Genomic DNA, 19,737 nt, shown 5'->3' on the forward strand with positions numbered 1-19,737 from the left:
AAAAAAAAAAAAAAACCACTCTTTCTGCATGCTTCCCATGTAATATGATATTAAGTGGAAAAAAAATGAAAAGTTTTTTATTTTTGTAGAAGAGATACATCTTCCCAATTTTGTAGAAGATATAAATATATATATTTGTGTGTTTCCATTAAATTTCACATCTCAACAAGTAGCATAATTGAGAATTTTTGAAGATTAGAAGAAATATATATGTTATGTTTCTTCTTTTTGCTTTCTTTAACTAAAAAGTTTGATCAGAAACATAAAACACTATAAATATTCTGAAAAATAGAATGTGTCCATCAGAAAGAACATGGGAAAGTACTCCTGATAATATATACCTGAAATTGTTCAAAATGTCTTAACCGAAAGGATCAATATGAATAGATATTTCCAGTTATTTTAGCAGATGTCAACCAAACATGTTTCCAAAGCTCTGTTTAAAACATTATGTTAAATTACAGCAAAAAACTCATTATCAGGAAATTAGTTATAAAATAATTTTAAGTCATATATTCCTAGGAATCCTCAAAGTCTCTACGTATACACATTGATTTTAATACCAGTTCTATACAGATACACACTATCCTTCAGAAGGATGATCCTGAACAACTCGAATTCCCTCGGTCATCAATTTAAGTCTCCATACCCAATTCCTTACCAGCCCAGAATATCTGATTAATACAAAGGGCTTTTTCACAAACAAGAAATGATAAATAGAAACATCTCTACTTTACTCTTAGTTACCCAGAAAAATCCATTAACCAGGACACTATATTGGTTAAATACTTTGGTTAATCAAAACTTTTCCTACATAGGAAAATGAAGACAATCTGAAGAAAATCTAAATAACCTGACAGCTGAACATCAAAATAATGACTCTGGCACTTACCTTATTGCATATGTAGAGGCTGTAATCATGAGGAATAGCACCACTACCATGCAGACCCCTGTTAGGCCTGGAACTATAAAAAATGTACATAAGTACATTTTAACTCAAATCTTACTGAGAAAAAAGTACAAAAAATTATTACTTTAAAATCCAAAGTACTAGCCTTTTTAAATTCAACAGTTTCAAATTACTTAAGACAAAGCAGAGTCTTTTCTCTCTTTAACAGAAGAGTCCATTTTTGTGTTCCCAAATATTCCACTCAGAATGGCGAATATGTACTGGCTTCTACAGGTACATACTATTGCAAATGTCGGTAATCAATGCAAAGGCACAAGGTTAACATTCAGCACCCTCACTGTTTTGGTTTCCCCACCATAGTACTAAACCTCCCTTACTCTCTACTTCTCCTTTTATGGAATTAGTAGCTCCTTCAGTTTCAATTTGAAGTAACCACTTTTGGGTTTCACTACCTGGAAAAACTTTAAAGAAAGGATAAACAAAACCTAAAGTTTCTTAAAAACCACAAAATCTAGAAAAAAAATTGTAGATTAAATCCACTGAGCATAGTGGTTCATGCCTGTAATCCTAGCTAGCACTTTGGGAGGCCAAGGTGGAAGGATCTCTTGAGGCCAGGAATTTGAAACCAAGACTTCCAGACCAGCCTGGGCAACATAGCGACACCCCATCTCTACAAAAACTTTTAGAAGTTAGCCAGGCGTAGTGGCACATGACTATAGTCCCAGCTACTCAGGAGGCTGACGGAGGAGGATCACTTGAGCCCAGGGGTTTGAGGTTACAGTGAGCTATGATGATGCCACTGCATTCTAGCCCTGGCAAGTCCTGCCAAAAAAGAAAGAAAGAAGAAGAAAAGAAGAAGAAAAGAAGAAAAGAAGAAGGAGGAGGAGGAGGAGGAGGAGGAGGAGGAGGAGAAGAAGGAGAAGAAGGAGAAGAAGGAGAAAGAAGAAGAATGAAGAAAGGAAGGAAGGTAGGGAGGAAAGAAAGAGAGAGAGGGAGGGAGGGAAAGAGAGAGAGGGGGAGGGAGGGAAAGAGAGAGAAAGAATGAAAAAGAGAGAAAGAAGGAAGGAAGGAAGGAAGGAAGGAAGGAAGGAAGGAAGGAAGGAAGGAAGGAAAAGAAAGAAGAAAGGAAAGAAAGAAAGAAAAAAAGAAAAAAAATAATTATAGTGCTGATGTTTTAAAAATACTGACAGGCATATTTCTTCTTAGTATGGAAAATATGTGCTGAAATCAGTGCTCTGACATAGCATAAAATTTGTTTTAAAAAAAGAATAAAATGCACAAATATGTCAAAATTAATGACATGATAGATTGCTACAAATCCAACATTAGCAAATATAGCATGTTTAAAATGAATAGCTGATATGTCATATCTAAAACAGCTAAAATCTCAATAGTTCCCTTTCTTATTATCTTATTAATGCTACCAAATTTAATATCCTGTCCATAAGTTACATTTGTTTATTTTCACAATCATACAAACAACAGAAGTCTTAAGTGCCCCAGCTAAAGGGCTCTCTTAAATCCAGCCACAAAGAAAACCTATTGGAACAATTCCATCTGGAAAAGTATGGACATTCTCTTACTTCCCTTCTTGTCAAGGAATGACCTATGGAACAGAAGGGCTATCATGGACTGTGAGCCACCAGTGGCAGCAGACAAGCTGGGTACGCTGTAAAAGCAATGCGGGCGGCATCATTAGGACTCCAAAGTTAGACCCATTTGAAGTAACATTAGAAATCTCAGTACAGCAAAAACAAGTTTCACTTGGAAAGGACACCATGAAGTTAGTCTTTGGCTTCTTAACACTTGAGTGCTCTCTCCTGCTCACTTTCCCCAGTACACAGATTCGGAAGCCTAACAAAATGTGCCCTTCCCTAATGTTCCTAATCCAAATCATTTCTTCACTTCCTTCCTAGGGTATTTCCTTTCTTATCGCCTTTTCCATTTCCCTCAAGTGAGTGTTTTACTTCCCAGGGGTAGGAGAATAGCAAGATAACTAATCTAATTCACCCTAAAGGACCAAAGTACGAAAAATATACTATTTTTAAAAGAATAGCATGCCTACAAAATGACCTGGCCATCACACCTCCAATTATTTACACAAAAGAAACACAAACATATAGTCACACAAAGACTTGTTCAAGAATGTTCTTAGCTGCTTTATATTTAATAATCAGCACCTGTAAACAACTCAGATCTCCATCAATAGAATGGCTAAACAATTGTGGTACTACCTATACCTGGAAAATTCATCAGCAATAAAAATCTATGAACTGTTTAAGCAACAATATAGATGAATCACAAAATTATTAGACTGAATAAAAGAAACCACATTATCCCATTAAAAGTACAAATTCTATGATTCCTTTAAAACAACATTCTAGAAAATTCAAACTCTTCTTTAGTGGTAGAAAGCAGATCAGTTGCTAGGAAGGGCAGAAGGCAGAATGCATTAGAAAGCGGCACAAAAAACCTTTGGTGGTAATGAAAATTGAGTTATCTTGATTTTGGTGAAAGTTCCACATGTGTATATACATATATGTTAAAAATCAATCAAATTGTATAATTTATATATGTATAATTTAGTGTACTGCAACTACAATTCAATAAATTTTAAGGAAATAAAAAAGGAGGTCAGTCTCTCTAGTTTCAAATAATCTAAAAAATGTTTAAAAGACCTTTATTTGACCAAATGAATAATTAAATGACAGAATCCCAGATGGCTATATAGTGTGAAATTTGTGGTTGGAGGGGCCTCTCCAATTTTTTATTGGCCCTTTATTGATGTTCTACTGTGTCTATATACAAGGTTTCCTATGTGGCTCTGAACATGCCAAGATTAGTCACGGAATGTCTGCAAATTACTTCATTGGAAGAACACCTGAAAAAACTGGGTATGTTTAGAATAGAGCTATAATTTCCAAAATGTATTATCTGAAAATTAGTTACTTCAGATATTAATTTATATTACTTAAAAATGCCATAACCATTCCTCAAGAAGTCACAAAGTACATTTATGTATTAAAGTCTCTGAGAAGTACTAAAGTCAAGAAACCTGTTTAAACTTAAATATCTCCTCAAACTTATTTGACAAGAGAACTCCTTTTAGAGCAGAACATGGAAAACATACTGGAAAAATTTAGCAGAGGTGAAATAGTTGACTTCAGTCATTTGAAGATAAAGTAGAAGCCCCAGACAACCCAAGCAGTGGTACACATCATCTTGGAATACGGTACTCTTACTGTTCCTTTGGCAGAACTCCCAGCTCACTGAATCTCATTTGTAAACTAAAAATAAATTTAGTGATTTCTAATGTTCCTTTTGATTTAGGATGTTATCTCTTTTTTCTAAAGAATTTGTTTTTCATTCTCATCTCCCAAAAATGTAAAAGACCGAAGTTTATAATTTATAAAGTAATAGATTTCAGATCAATGAAGAACAATAACTGACAATTAGTAATGAAAAAGAAAAAAGACATACTGTAATTAGAGTGGTCAAAAAGAAGGGGGTGGGGGTCACTACCTTGAGAAGCCACAAATTCCTGTCACTGGAAGTAAACAAGCAGAGGATGGCTAACATATTATCTGAGATGTTGTAGAGAAGGTCTATGCATCAAATAAAAGAGCAAAAAAAATGGTTTTTATTCATTTAGTGAACTCCTTGGAGGCATCTTTACAATGTGCTGTTAAGTGTTAGAAATAAAATAAATGCTGCTTTTAAAAAAAAAAAAAAAATCCGAGTCCAGTAGGGGAAACAGAAAGGTTTAGCAGGCCATTGTAACATAGGGTATTAAGTACTGTATAAGAGCTAAGCATTGAGCACTCTTAGGGTATATCAAAGGGCACCCTATCCTAGCCTTGAATGACAGCTCAGCTCAGTCTCAATATATTAGCCTCTATTACTACACATTCCAAGAGTCAGGAAACAAAGGCTGGCAATCAGTGGGCCGGTCTAATCTCACTGGGCAAAGTTCCTTGCCCAAGTGAAGTACACTGACTTTCCTGTGAACTCTTTGAGACTTTCACAGTATAGCCAAAGCTATACTTATTTCCTTGGGAAAATACATGCTTATATGTTTATTCTTGCTTTGATTTATTTATGAATATTAGATTCATTAATTAGTGGCCTTTAAAATGAATAATTGCACTATTCTACCATTTCTAGAAGAATATAAGAGAGCATTTTCATCCATAACAAGATGTGGTCAGAAATACACTGTCATCTATTCATTATCCTATTTTTCTAACATAATTGGAAACATAATTATATTGGTTTATGAAGGCTTTTTCTAATTAAAATTAGATATTGTACATTTCATTCTTACCATATAAGTTATTACCAAATTTGGAGATACGTAGTAAGCATTTTCAAATGAATGTTTGGATAATTCAATCTATTAAACTTATTTTACAAATTCTTAATTGGAATGTTTTTATCATTTCTAATGTAGCAAGTTTAGCTACCATATTTTATGTCATTTGTACTGCCAAAGGCATTATTTTCTACAGGACAATCTTAATTTCTCAGTACTAGGTTACATTGAAACAAATTTAAACACACAGAGATAGAAGACTCTATGTAACATTAAAGAAACTAAAATCCAAGAAATCTCTTAACTAATAAAAATATTCTTTATGCTTTCCTTCATTAGGAACTTAATTTTCCCTAAGTGCCGTGCCTGAGAACATTGAAAGATGGCTGTGGACTAATTTTAGTCATTATTAGCAAGACAAAACTGGATTAAGTCCATTGGTAGAAAATAGCATCTCTCGTCTCATTACCACCCTTAGATTCCCCTTTGTTCTCTCACCTGCTACTATTCGGTGGGGTCAAACAGATGCCCTAGGAGCTCCAGACTCACAGGTAGGGAGCCCTGTGTCTGAGCCCCAGTTCTGGGCAAAACATCTGAACGGGGGACGACTCCTGCACAGTATTTCTTTCCTGAAATTATATGAGACTGGAACAACAAAATGATGTTCGCTTGCTGCTTTGAGGTGACTTAAATTGTTTATATGGACAGATGCCCTACAAAAAATTTGTGCCCGAAACCCTGCATACCCTAGAGGCAGCCCTTCCCCACTCCAGAGAAGCTCACCTACAAGTGGAAAAGACAGTATATGTAAGCAAATAAACCATTTCACAACACAGTACTTTTATTGTCATCTCTTGGTGTCCATGGGGGATTGGTTCCAGGACCCCTCCCAGATACCAAAATCCAAGGATGCTCAAGTCCCTTATTAAAATAGCATAGTATTTGCACATAATCAACACACATCCTCCCATATATTTTAAATCATCTCTAAATTACTTATAATACCTAATATAATCAAAATGCTATGTAAATAATTGTTATGTCGCATTGTTATTTGTATTTTTATTGTTGTATTGTTATTTTTATTGCTTTTTTAAAAATATTTTTCATCCATGGTTGGTTGAATCTGTGGATCCAGAACCCACAGACATGGAAGGCTAACTGTACTACATAGCTTTAGGAACCCAGACCAAGAAAAGACCAACTCTGCCTAGTGGAATTAGGGAGGAATTTGTATATGATGGGGCATGTCGGTTGTAATTTCAAGGAGGAGAAAGCATTCACCAGGTGAACAAAAGAGAGGCTATTTCAGGAAAAAGGCAGGTAGTAGTGAGAAGGTATGCTCAAGAGTATGATAAGATGTTCAGGAGGTGTAGAACAGTTAACTCTGGAGGTACCTGGGAAGGTTAGTAAAACACACTGCCAAGTCTCTCCCAGAGACTCTCTGAGATGGAGCCAGGAAGTTCAATTTAAGTATCTTCTCTGCTTAGTCCAATACCATGCATGGGGACCTCTGGGAAGGAACATGGGATGGTGGAATTTCATGCTAGGTAGAGAGATCACTTGCTTACATAGAAGTATTAATTATACTAAATATCTTAATGTAGTATCTTAGTCACATAACAAATCTTTTTATGTCTTTGTAAACTAAACTTTTGAAAGTATATTAAATGTTCCAAGGCTTCCATTAAACTTTGTGCTGTAGAAAATAGTATTAAAACAAAGTTCTTGTTTATTTCTCTTAAATGAATTCATATGAACCAAAAAATACATTGATTCATACAGAAGGTTTTGTTTTCCTGCTTTTTTTCCCCTCATATTTCTCATCCCAGTTCTTGAGGCTTAAAGAAAAAACATGTTTTCAATGAGCAAAGTTATAAACCAAGCTAAATTGTGTTCCTAAAGAAAAAACTGTGAAATACTTTATAATGGCAAATATCAGAAACCTACAGGCAAAACCAAAATATGTTTTATAAATCTAAATATATAGTTGTGACATGGATGGGGAAAGCATCAGAATTACTATTTTTCATCATAAAATTGACTCAGAAAAAAAACAAGGCATTTGACAGGGTAATGTGCCTCAGTCCCATGTGCAATTCTGATCCTTAATAAGGTATTACAGCCAAACATTCATGACAGATCATCTCAACTACCCAATCGTCCTTATCCTTGAAATATGTGGCTAAAAATCCCCAAAGTGGAGCTTTCTCCATTCGTCTTTATAAATGTAAGGTTGGGAAAGAGAAGAATTTTAGTAAGAATTGTCTAACACAAGGAGAAAATTTTGAGATGTACAAAGGAGCTTTAACAAATTAATAGTCTAGACTGAGATGTCACGGACAATAAGCTTGAGAAGGAAAAATAAATTACAAATGAAATAGGAGACACATTTCAAGAAAAATAACTTACTTTAATGGCTATTCCTCCTCTTTTTTTATAGGTTTTAAGGAAGGTCACAAAAAGTCCTACTAAATTAATGAATTATAATGTTAGGGAAATTTCTATGCATCCTAGGGGAATTTCCATGCTGGTTCTGCTTAAAACCACAAAGCAGCTAAAGTAGAAGCTGACACCTGTCAGCCTTGTAAGCTAAAACCGCAAAACAGTTAAGTGAAGCTATCAACCTGTCATTATTGTACTCTTAGTTATAAGCCTATCATAACTGTACTGCTTGTAAAAATTACTGTTTATCGGCTAACTTTTGAATCCTTTTACTAATTGGTTAACCATTTATGCTTGTGTGTGATTTGTTAAGACTAACCCCAAAAAAAGTATAAAACCTGACAAAAACCAGGAAGAGGTGCTCAGAATTTGGAGGCTTGTCCTCATCTGGGCCGCCGGCAATAAAAATTGCTGACTCTCCGACTCTCTGCGTGCCGCTCGGTTATTCCTCTGGGACCGGTCGCTGTGACACTTGCCGTAACAATAAGAACTACACTGATATCCAAAGTGCCTGGTGTTTCTTTCCAACACCTGGCGGGCAGAAACCCATTACATGCGGTGCTATCTCCCACCGCACTTGCCATAGCAGCAGGCACAGAGCAGGCCCTAAAGACGCAGGGAGTTACATTCTTTTCACTGGAAGAACATATGACCTAGAAACCTGTTTTCTTACTTTTACTCTCCATTCATTCAAACCCCAACTATTTCCCTTGTCCCTCTTCTCTGTACTCATTGCAACCTTATGCCTGATCTCCTAATATTGCTCTGATATACAAATTTTCCACATTATATTTTAACAAGTATCTAATTGTTGTGCAGTTTGGCAATGCTTATTTTCAAACATGTTCCTGAATCTAAATAAAGAGCTAAGAATAACAACTTACCAGTCATGAAGAGAAGTTTTCTAGGATCCTGAGAAAAAGGAAAAAAAATTGACTGAAAAATAAAACACCAATGATATATAATTCTACAAGGAATATGCAGGGTACATGAGTCATATACTGGGCATGGAAGATACTGTTCCTCAATGAGAGAGACTCAGTTAAGTTTCATAACTTCTTCACAAAGCTAGAGGAGATTATAACCAGTAAAAAAATCCAACTCAGAAAAGTCTGTCTATCTGAGAAAGGCAGAATGCTGGACTCAAAAGGCCTCGGTTTTAATCTTAATGGCTACTTAAAAGCTAGTGGTAGTGTGTTTGAAGGCCACTCTAACCATTGAGAGACTCAATCCCTTTAGCTATAATGTCAAAATATTGCTATATACTCTCTCTGCCAAAATTGCCAAACTGTACCTACAAGGTGTCAAGACAGTGAGAATGAAAACTGATAAAATATATAGGGAGTTTGCACACTGTAAAGTCAGTGCAAAGAAGACTGAGAATTTACTATGTGTTAAATACAGTGAAGGATGGAAAGATATTCAAATAGGGATAGGTTTCTGCTATTTGGAAATATGATGCATTAATATTATTATAGTATTATTTAAACTACATCTCTCATGCTGTAATAGACTATAGTCAACTTTTGTTCTACCTTCTGGAAAACTCAAATCAATCCCCAGTAGATCTGAGGATTTATTTTTCATCTTCATTGTGCTTAATATTGCACGAGCTTTTGAATTCCTTTCCTTATGCCCCCAGTGACTCTGGGGTCAGTCTATATACTAAGTAGGAAGCTATTTATATAGTGTAATTTCAGGGGCTTTGAACAAGGACCACTTGTCCAGGAATAGCTTCTCACCCAGCTTAGGTCAATTGATTTACATTCTTGGTATTAGAAACACGGCTAAAGGGTAATCTAGAGAAACTCAATATATAAACAACTAGGAAAAGTATAACATGGATTAAACAAAATGGTAATAACTAGAAACATAAATAAATAACTACGGAACCCAGAAGATAGAACAATTAATACCACCAGGGAGAGAAGATGGAATGTGAGGGTAAGAGGTGGTTTCAAAGATGACAAGGCAGATATAGCTGGGGAGTACACAACAGTCACAAGCTGGAGGATGTGTCACTGCAAGCAGAGTGAAAGCACAAAGCAAGAACAACAGGGTATATGGCACAACACCATCCTTTTCAAAGGCAATTCACAGAATAATATATCCGTTTATTATATACATATACCATAAAAGTGTATATGATATTTAAATACATATTCACATATAAGTATATATACATACACTTTTATTTTCATCTACATCTAGCACATTGTCCTACACATACTAGATGCTAAATACATATTTACTAAAAGAAAACAGGGATAAAGAATAAAAGAAAACACAAAGGAAGGAACAAAGGAAAGAAAGAATTAAAGAAAGGGGAAATATAACTTAAAACAATGAGCTACCATTTTCATCCATCTAACTAGAAAAAAAAAATCAAAACCAAAACCAGAGATGAAGTGTAGAAATAGGCATTCTGATACACTGTTGGTACAGTGTGTAAACTGAAGAAGCCTTTTTAAAAGGCAATTCGGCACTGCCCATCAAAATTTAAAATGTGCATACCTTTCAGCCAAAATTCTGTATCTATGAATCTGTGCAGCAGAAGTGTACAAAGAAGTAAGTTTACTGGATGGAGTGTGATTCATAATGAAAACGTGGTATCAACTTAAATGTCTGTGAATGAGACACAAATTATGACATATTCATATGAAGAGGATGAGATAGACCTATATAGTCTGATAGAGCAAGACAGCAATATGTATATTTATGGAAACAAGTAAATCGCAGAGGAATATGTATTATAAAAGACCATTCAAAATAGCTTAGAAGAAAACATAAATAAATTGTGGTTGCTTTTGGAGAAGCGTTCACTTTTAACTTCATTTACTTTAGAGTTTTCAAATATTTTATATTGTGCACGTTATCACTCTCAAAAGAAAATAAATTTAATCCCTGAAAATCCTAAAACGATGAAAAATATTGAAACTTAAGCAAAAGTATATTGCATTAGAATGAGAAAAACATTATGGTTATTGAAGACATATGAATTCTAAAAAGAAAAGCAAAGAAGGAAAAGAAAAGCAAAGGAAACTGTGTAGCAGGAGCAGGAAACAAGTAACCCTAGTGATATGAGCAGAGAGCAGGATGACAGACGGATGGAGGTAGAGAGTAGGAGACGGGCAGAAGTGGTGGCTGGGTCCAAAATCACTACCTGGGAAGAGCTATTACTGGCATACTAAGGAGCTGGATTTTTCAGTGGTTCTCAATACTGGTAAACTCTACAAACCTCTTGAACTTTAAAAAAATATCAATTTCTAGGCCTCAACCCACACCAGTTAAATCATATATTCTTTTTTAATTTCAGAATATTATGGAAGTACAAACGTTTAGTTACATAAATTGCCCCTGTACCTTTTGAGTCAAAGCCACAAGTGTGCCCATTCCCCAGATAGTGTGCATTATACCCATTAGGTGGGAAAGGGGGAAGAGGAGATGGGTAAATTCATACTGGTATTTTTAAAAATACCAGTGGAAGCAAGGGATTTATCAAAGGTTGCCTGCTACTTTGGTTTTGTGTTTGTTTGTTGTTATTTTTCCTTTTGTTTTATTTTGAGAAGAAGGTCAAGCACATGATCACAGCAGTATTAACCTAGAAAATTCTGGTTAATATGTGAGGAGAGAATGGACTTGGGGGAGATGGAGAACAATCCTATTCAGTCACTACCAAACTTAGTGGGCAGGATGGGGGAGTTATGATGAAGTGGGACACAGAGCAGTTTGGGTTTGATGCAGTCTTGGCATTGTGAAACAAAGGGAGCCTGGTGACAGTATAAAAGTACGAAGCAAGAGAGACCCACCCGGGGTTGTAAACGTGCTGTCCATCAGGTGCTGGCTCAGTACCAGGCACATACAAGTTCATTTCATGGGTGGGTTCACATGGAGAAAAGCACCATGTCAGGTATTGCTCACTACAGAATTCAGCTAAAGGACACTTATTTAGAGGATTTAAAAAAACAATGAAGGGGTCGGGCGCAGTGGCTCATGCCTGTAATCCTAGCACTCTGGGAGGCCGAGGCAGGCGGATTGTTTGAGCTCAGGAGTTCGAGACCAGCCTGAGCAAGAGCAAGACCCCGTCTCTACTAAAAATAGAAAGAAATTAATCGGACAACTAAAAATATATAGAAAAAATTAGCCGGGCATGGTGGCGCATGCCTGTAGTCCCAGCTACTAGGGAGGCTGAGGCAGGAGGATCGCTTGAGCCCAGGAGTTTGAAGTTGCTGTGAGCTAGGCCTCTAGCCCAGGCAATACAGTGAGACTCTGTCTCAAAAAAAAAAAAAAAACAATGAAGGAATCATGAAATCTCACTAATATTTTTTAAGTCAAATAAATTGATTTATCAGGATTCACAAATAATCAATCTACTTTGCTGCCCTTTTCCCTCAAGCACAGTACATAAGTTATTAAAGTATTTTTAACCTGAAATGGCACGGCTGACACTCTCAGCTGGATGATAGGAATTAGACGAAAGCTGTTGGGAGTCAGAAGATAGGCCTGAGTGGCAACCATCTGAACACACAGAATGTAAAATGTAGACACTCTGCAAACTCCCATTTTCAGCAGGAGAGACTATGAAATAGTAATTACCTATATTTTCTACTGAAAAGGAATAAAACTCAACTTGACAACTGCATTCTAAAAGCACTCAAAAGGAGCAGCAAGGTACAAATTTTCTGTGAAAATCACAGACCCTCGTTAGTCATCACACAAATGAAAGGAAAATGGGAAGACAGAGACCACCCACCTCATCTCGGTATCTCGCTGCATTCAGTTCAACGAAATCCTCACTGTAATTCACTGAGAAGTTGAGGGCGTTCACCAGATGGGCAGCCACGTGCACACCTACGGAATCACACCAGGCACGAGTCAGTGGGATTTTCATATATGCTCTACAGCCAGGAGTCAGATCCTCTCTCTAAGTAAATGCAGGATCAAATTTGACCGCTTATGTGAACAATGAAATATTAAGTTGAAAATTGAAGTTTTAAAGACACACACACACACACACACACAAACACTTGAGTATAGTCAATTTACCAAATTTTCAAAGACTGGAATGAGATTACCCTAGTAAGTCAGGGTTAAGGAAAAAAAAAATACACAGCCATGGCCGGGCGCGGTGGCTCATGCCTGTAATCCTAGCTCTGTGGGAGGCCGAGGCGGGCAGATTGTTTGAGCTCAGGAGTTCGAAACCAGCCTGAGCAAGAGCGAGACCCCGTCTCTACTAAAAAAATAGAAAGAAATTAATTGGACAACTAAAAATATATAGAAAAATTAGCCGGGCATGGTGGCGCATGCCTGTAGTCCCAGTTACTCGGGAGGCTGAGGCAGGAGGATCGCTTGAGCCCAGGAGTTTGAGGTTGCTGTGAGCTAGGCCGACGCCACAGCACTCACTCTAGCCAGGCAAAAGAGTGAGACTCTGTCTCAAAAAAAAAAAAAAAAAAAATACACAGCCACCCACCCACCCATATGAACATTTACATAAACGTGTGTCTGATAATATGGGTACTTATTTATTTACTTAAGCAGCTCCTTGATATTTTAGGTATTCTATGTCTTTCACCTCTCCCATGGCTCCCAACCTGCTATATATCTTGTATACTTCACTGCCCCACAACCTAATATATAGCCCCATCGAAAGGCTTCTAACCAGTTCAAATTTTTCACACTCTGCAAATGTTAAAAATAATGTCCTTAATCCAATAGCAAAATTGTTGAGAATCACTTCATGGGACAAAAATCCAGGAAAACAATATTCACAGTAAAAAACAGTGCTCAACTGACTCAGAGCTCCTTAGAGATTTGAAGACAAACTCATTTTGGCACAGTGAGGGAAAAAGAAAATTATCTTGAGGAAGTTGGGAAGGCAGGAGCAAGTGATCTGAACACTGGCCGATCACATCCGCCACCTTTCCCAACTTTTATTCATAGGCAGAATAAGGTGTGAGTGAAGTAGCAGTATGCTACTTCACAGAAGATATATAGATGTCAGATAAGAACATGAGATAACTTGCTGGAAAACCTGTGATCTTGGCTATATTGTTTGCCTTCCAGAGCCTCAGTTTACCTCTCTGTAAAATGATGGTGACAGAAATGAGAGACTTAATGAGATAAGTGATTTAAAATTGCTTAGTAAACCATTACTGTTTACAACAATGTATGGAAGTACAGAGATTCAAAAGAAGACATGGCTTGGAGTCTAGACAACTCTATAATCCCCTACGATCTAGAATATGAGATGTAGAGAGGAAAGGAGTTCAAAGGCCAATGAAAGTGAGAGAGGACTAGAATGCTAAATATCCTAAAAGTAATTTAAAAGACTTATAAGCTCCTTCAGGTGATCAAATTAAAGGTGGGGAAAAGGTCTCATAAAAAGTAGACAGGTACGAGACTTACTATAAAGTTAAAGGAATCAAGACAGTGTGGTATTAGTAACAGAAAAGACAAATAGATCAATGAAACAGAAAAGAGACACCAGAAATAGAACCGCATAAATACAGTCAACTGATCTTTGATAAAAAACAATACAATGGAGAAAAAATTATTTTTAACAAATAGTGCTGGAACAACAGAACATTCATATACAAAAAAAAATTAATCTCAATATAATTAACTTAAAATGGATCAGAGACCTACATGTAAAATGCAAAACTATAAAACTCCTAGAAGAAAACACAGCAAAAAATCTAGATGATCTTGAGTTTGGCAATGATTTTTTAGGTACAACACCAAAAACATGATCCATGAAAGAAAGAATTGATAAGCTGGACTTCATTAAAATTAAAAATATCTCCTCTGCTCTGCAAAAGATAATGTCGAGAGAATGAAAAGACAAGCCACAGACTGTGCTGTGAAAATATTTGCAAAAGATAAATTTGTTAAAGAATTGTTATCCAGATTATACAAAGAACCCTTAAAACTCAATAATAAGAAAACAAACAACCGAATTGAAAAATGGGCCAAAGACCTTAACAGACATTTCACCAAAGAAGATATATAGATGTCAGATAAGCATATGAAAAGATGCTCCACATCATGTATCATCAGAGAAATGCAAACTAAAATGACAATGAAATAGCATTACATAACAATTAGAATGGCCAAAATCTAGAGCACTGACAATACCAAATGCTGGTGAGGATGTAGAGCAACAGGAACTCTAATTCACTGCTGGTGGGAATGCAAAATGGTACAGCCACTTTGGAAGAGAGTTTTGTGGTTTCTTACAAAACTAAACATACTCTTTATCATATGATCTGGCAATCATACTCCTTAGTATTTACCCAAAGGAGTGGAAAACTTATGCCCACACAAAAACATGCACATGAATATTTATAGCAGCTTTATTCATAATTGCCAGAACTTGGAAGCAACCAAGATGTCCTTCAGAAGGTGAATGGATAAATAATGGTATATCCAGACAGTGGAATATTATTCAGCACTAAAAAGAAATGAGCTACTAAGCTGTAAAAAGACACAGAGGAATTTTATATTCACATTACTAAGTGAAAGAAGTCAATCTGACAAAGCTACATATTGTATGATTCCAACTATAAGACATCCTGGAAAAGGCGGAACTATGGAGACAGCGAAAAATCAGGGGTTGTCAGGGGTTAGCAGAGAGGAAGGGATGAATAGGTAGAGCACAGAGGATTGTTAGAGCAATGAAACTACTTCATATGATACTATAATGGCTAATATATATGTAATTACACATTTATCAAACCCATAGAATGTACAACATCAAGAGTGAACCCTAATGTAAAGTATGGACTTTAGGTGATAATGATGTGTCAATCAATGTAGGTTCATCAATTGTAAAAAATTGTATCGGTCTGGTGGGGTATGTTGATAATGGGAAAGGCTATGCATGTGTGAAGGTAAGGAGTATATGGGAAATCTTTGTACCTTCTTCTTAATTTTGCTGTGAACCTAAATATGCTCTAAAAAATAAAGTATTTAAAAAATATATTTTTAAGAGAAAAAATGGACAGGAAGATAGAAGTGGACTAACTAACAAGCAAGGACAGGATTCCGAACAAGTAAAACAAAGAGTGTTTAGGTGTGACTCAACTATGGCACAGGTATACAACATTATTTAAGCAAAACTGTCTGTGATATATAGCTTCATCAATAACAAAATCTACAATAAAAAAAGCCTTCATTTTAAATTAAAAGCTTTTATGTTAACTATATACTTTATGATTCAAAAATACAAAGGCATCTTTAGAAGAATAATTATTATTTTTCAGTTCCCTTAAAAAAAAAATTATAGGTAATACCTATAAGAAATGCATCATTAAGGGATATAGTCACCTTCTTTAAAGGGCCTTTTAAATCAAAAGAATTCAGGTCTTCTGATTTTAGGCAGCAGGGAGGAAGGTACACCAAATACTTTGCATAGATTTTCTCATTCAATTCTCACAACAAAACAATGAAGTTGATAGAATCATCCCTATTTTAGAGATAAGAAAAGGAAGGTAAAAAAAGGTAACTCAGTCAAAGTCAGACCACTAGTGAGTGGCAGAATGTAAACCCTCTGGAACACAAGCTCATTCATGACAATACTCTACATTCTTGGTCTCTTGGTTGTTTTCCAACTGAACCAGAATATTGGGACATGATTACTCTTTAGAAAAAATCAAGTAATGAATATGCCAAAGTTTTCTGATCCTCTACCATTTCTGACCTTCCACCTTCCTTACCCTTAATCTATCCCTAACACTTACCACACCCTTGGTCCTTATCCTCACTAAAGTCCTAATCCCATCTCTGAGCCTCTCACCATCTCTCACCTCTGGGGAGGGACACTGCCAATGGGAAGATGTTCAGAAACAAAACAGTGAAGATGTCTATTTCAACAATGCTTGGAAATTTTCACAAAGCTGAAAGTTTAATGATTTCTTGGCAATAGCCATATTGAAATATTCCTGAGTCAAATGGCCACATATAAATGTCCAGTCAAAATGACCTTAGTATCAAAACAGCTATGTCATATCAAATAATGGCCAGGTGAAAATGTCAGGTGCTATGCCACTAGGATAATTAACACCTGAGATTGTAAATTATAATAAATAATTCTATCCTAAGAGCTTAATATTCATTTTCTCATTTTGTCCTTAAAACTATGAGGTAGGTGCTACTGTCAATCTGTTTTACAGTTAAAAAAAACAACAAACTAAAGATCAGAGAGGTGACATTACACTGCAAAGCAGAAGGGTAACTGGAGATACAGTCTATGTAAGCTGTCTCCAGGGGGCATATACTTAATCACTATGTTTATTACTTTCTGTTTCAAAAATTTGAAAAGTATCATATACTTTTCAGGATAAAATATATTTTAAAATGACTCTTAGTAACAGACTCTCACTTTATTTTTTAACTGGGAAAAGAGCAGGATATAATTTCACAAATTTTGACATTTTTTCTTCTAACCGAGCATTAATATCAAAGAAACATTTATCAAATATAATTCTGAATGGAATCATATTCTTATGAATGAACATTTGACATTCTGATTTTCATGCATGCAAACTCACATCATAGCATTACTTTCAGAGCTTGAAAGCTTTCAGTGTGTTTCTTCCAATCTTTCTAAATGACATTATTTACTTTCAGGAAATAGTCATTATCAGCTTGGGGGCAAACTTTTGGATATTACAGTGCAAAAAATCATAAGACATACCCATTTTCTGTAGTTCTCCCCAGACAAACCTCTTTAAACACATGGAAAAGAACACTAAGCTACTTAATAAGAAAATCTCAAGTTGGTGACAGCAGATAACGTATAAGACAAAATTACACCTTTAATCATTCATAAAATGTGTATTTCTAACAATATATTTAACATCTTTTAGCTTTCTCACCTGAGAAAATACAGATAGTAACACCACAGGTTATATGGAATGTTCTGCTTTTATCCAACAATCTTCTGGTTCTCCTGCTTGGAACCTAAATAAAAATCATGCAACAAATAAGATATACAGACACGGTTTTTCACTATAGGATTGTTCATAACATTAAAATTTTGGAAATATGGCAGAAGCCTATCAATAAAAAATTGGTGAGATGAATTATGATATATCTAGTCAATGGAACACCCAAGCCATTAAAGAGAATGTGAGAAGGCTATATTATTGATATGGAAAGATGTGCAAGATATATTGTTAGGTGAAAAAAGTTACAAAACATAAACTACACTATGATCCTACACTGTTCAACATTAATGGCATTATATGTTAACTGCAGGCATTTACCCCAAATTGTCATCAGTGGTTGTTCTTGCAGAGTAAGATTAGGGAAAATTTTGATCATTCTGCATATTTCTGGATTGTTTGAATTTTAAAATACATATTATTTCCTTTTGTAGTCAAAAAATACAATTATTTTTAAATGAAGGAATCTCATCTATGGTTTTAAATGCCTGCATGCTCTTACAACAAAATAAAATGTCAAGCATCTTTCAATCACTGTTTCACACTGGGGACAATTTTTTAAAGATTATTAAATACTGGGAGACTTAGGGGGAACTTTTCTTTGCCTGCCACTTATCTTGTCCTCCTTCACACCATGCCAATGGCCAGCCACAGGGACCAAAACCTAGCATTTTACAATGGTAGGCAACCTACAGAAAGAGTTATTTTCACAAATTACCACATTAAAAGTAGAGTTTCCAAATAAAATTACATAAAAAGGTTGAGAAGTTTTACTAGAGTAAATCTGCACACATGAAATTCACAGAACATCAAAGTGACCTCAAGTTAACAGCTCCTTTTAAAATATCAGTATCTATTCAGCACTGTCTTACTATCTTAGCGGAAAAATTAACATGTATGCACACACACTCTCACACAAAAATAACTGAAGACAAAAATAAAATTTTACTTGAGTTTTAACAGAACAACTAAGTGTTTTTCTGTTGTCTTACTTCCTTCATTTTACAACACTAAATATCACACATGACCTCACTATTTAATCAAAGCATCTTTTTCAAGCCTGTTTCATACAAAATGGGTATGTGTGTTAAGCAGAGTTAAATTACCAACACCAGCAATCATTCTACGTATTTGCTCAAAGGCTACAAGGTTCTAGTTTGCTCACCTGGATTTAGCTAAATGAAAATATAGGATCTCAATGAGGCATAGCATAGTGGAAAGATCTCAGAACTGGGTCTGATCTTAGTTCTGCCATTCACTAGGCTCATGATCTTGCACAAGTTACTGAAACTCTCTATGCCTCAGGTTCCTCGTGTGTAAAATGGAACAACGCCTGATTGCAGAATCATTGTAAGGATTCACAATTACATACGGTGAAGTGCTGAGCACAGTGCCTGAAACCACTGTTGTTAATATTTCTATTATTCTCTGCCCTTATCTAGTGTTGTAGAATATAGCTCACTGATCATCTTGACAGGTGATGTGGCCTTTGACATCACCTTTGAAGAAATCACTCTAGCCAAAAGTCAGACCATGAAAACTAAGCAGAACTAATATGTAACTATTACATTTGATTTATATGCTGGAATCTGCAAGTAGGAATTTTTTTTTTCTTACCTTCTGGGATCCTCGCAGGTAAGCCAGGAGTGTTCGACACATGGGTAAAAGGATAAGACTGCAGTTGAGGTTAAGAACAGATGCAGAGGCTCTGCTTAGACACAATCCTAGCTGAACAAATAAGGCAAGTGTCAACACACAGTTAAGGACAAAAGAAACTACACAAAACCCTGACCTGGACCTACAACACTGCAAGTCTCAACCTGTTCTTCCTTTTTGGTCAGATTCCTGACACATTTAGTTTCCTGTTGTAAAGCTGTTTTCCTGGGATAAACTAAACCTATTGATTTTTTTTTTTTTAAGAAATTTTGTTCTCTTTTGATTTAATATACTGAGCAAGAAATGGGAGACTTGAATGCTAATAAGTTCCATTTTAGGAGTGTTTTGGGTTGTATATTAAATAGCCATTCATTCTGGAACACAAGGACAGGATTATAATAAAATGGGAAGGGAAAAAAAAGAATCATGCCAAATGCCAACCAGAGTTTTGAAATCCCTCACCTTTCCTC

The 19,737-nt window shown here is 35.7% G+C and overlaps 1 protein-coding gene across 1 annotated transcript in view; it reads right to left on the reverse strand.

The window, feature by feature from the left end:
• The window catches only part of NOX4 (NADPH oxidase 4), a 172,074-nt gene that overhangs the window by 96,597 nt on the left and 55,740 nt on the right, over positions 1-19,737 (reverse strand). The window contains exons 3-7 of the mRNA XM_012641783.1: positions 19,229-19,339; positions 17,543-17,627; positions 12,421-12,518; positions 8,552-8,579; positions 893-965 (exon numbers count right to left, since the gene is read on the reverse strand). Of these exons, the coding sequence (XP_012497237.1) occupies positions 893-965; positions 8,552-8,579; positions 12,421-12,518; positions 17,543-17,627; positions 19,229-19,339 (395 nt within the window). The remainder of the gene's footprint in view (positions 1-892; positions 966-8,551; positions 8,580-12,420; positions 12,519-17,542; positions 17,628-19,228; positions 19,340-19,737) is intronic.

This window comes from Propithecus coquereli, unplaced genomic scaffold (assembly GCF_000956105.1).
Source record: "Propithecus coquereli isolate 6110/MARCELLA unplaced genomic scaffold, Pcoq_1.0 Scaffold170, whole genome shotgun sequence".
In the NCBI taxonomy this organism is placed as follows: Eukaryota; Metazoa; Chordata; class Mammalia; order Primates; family Indriidae; genus Propithecus; species Propithecus coquereli.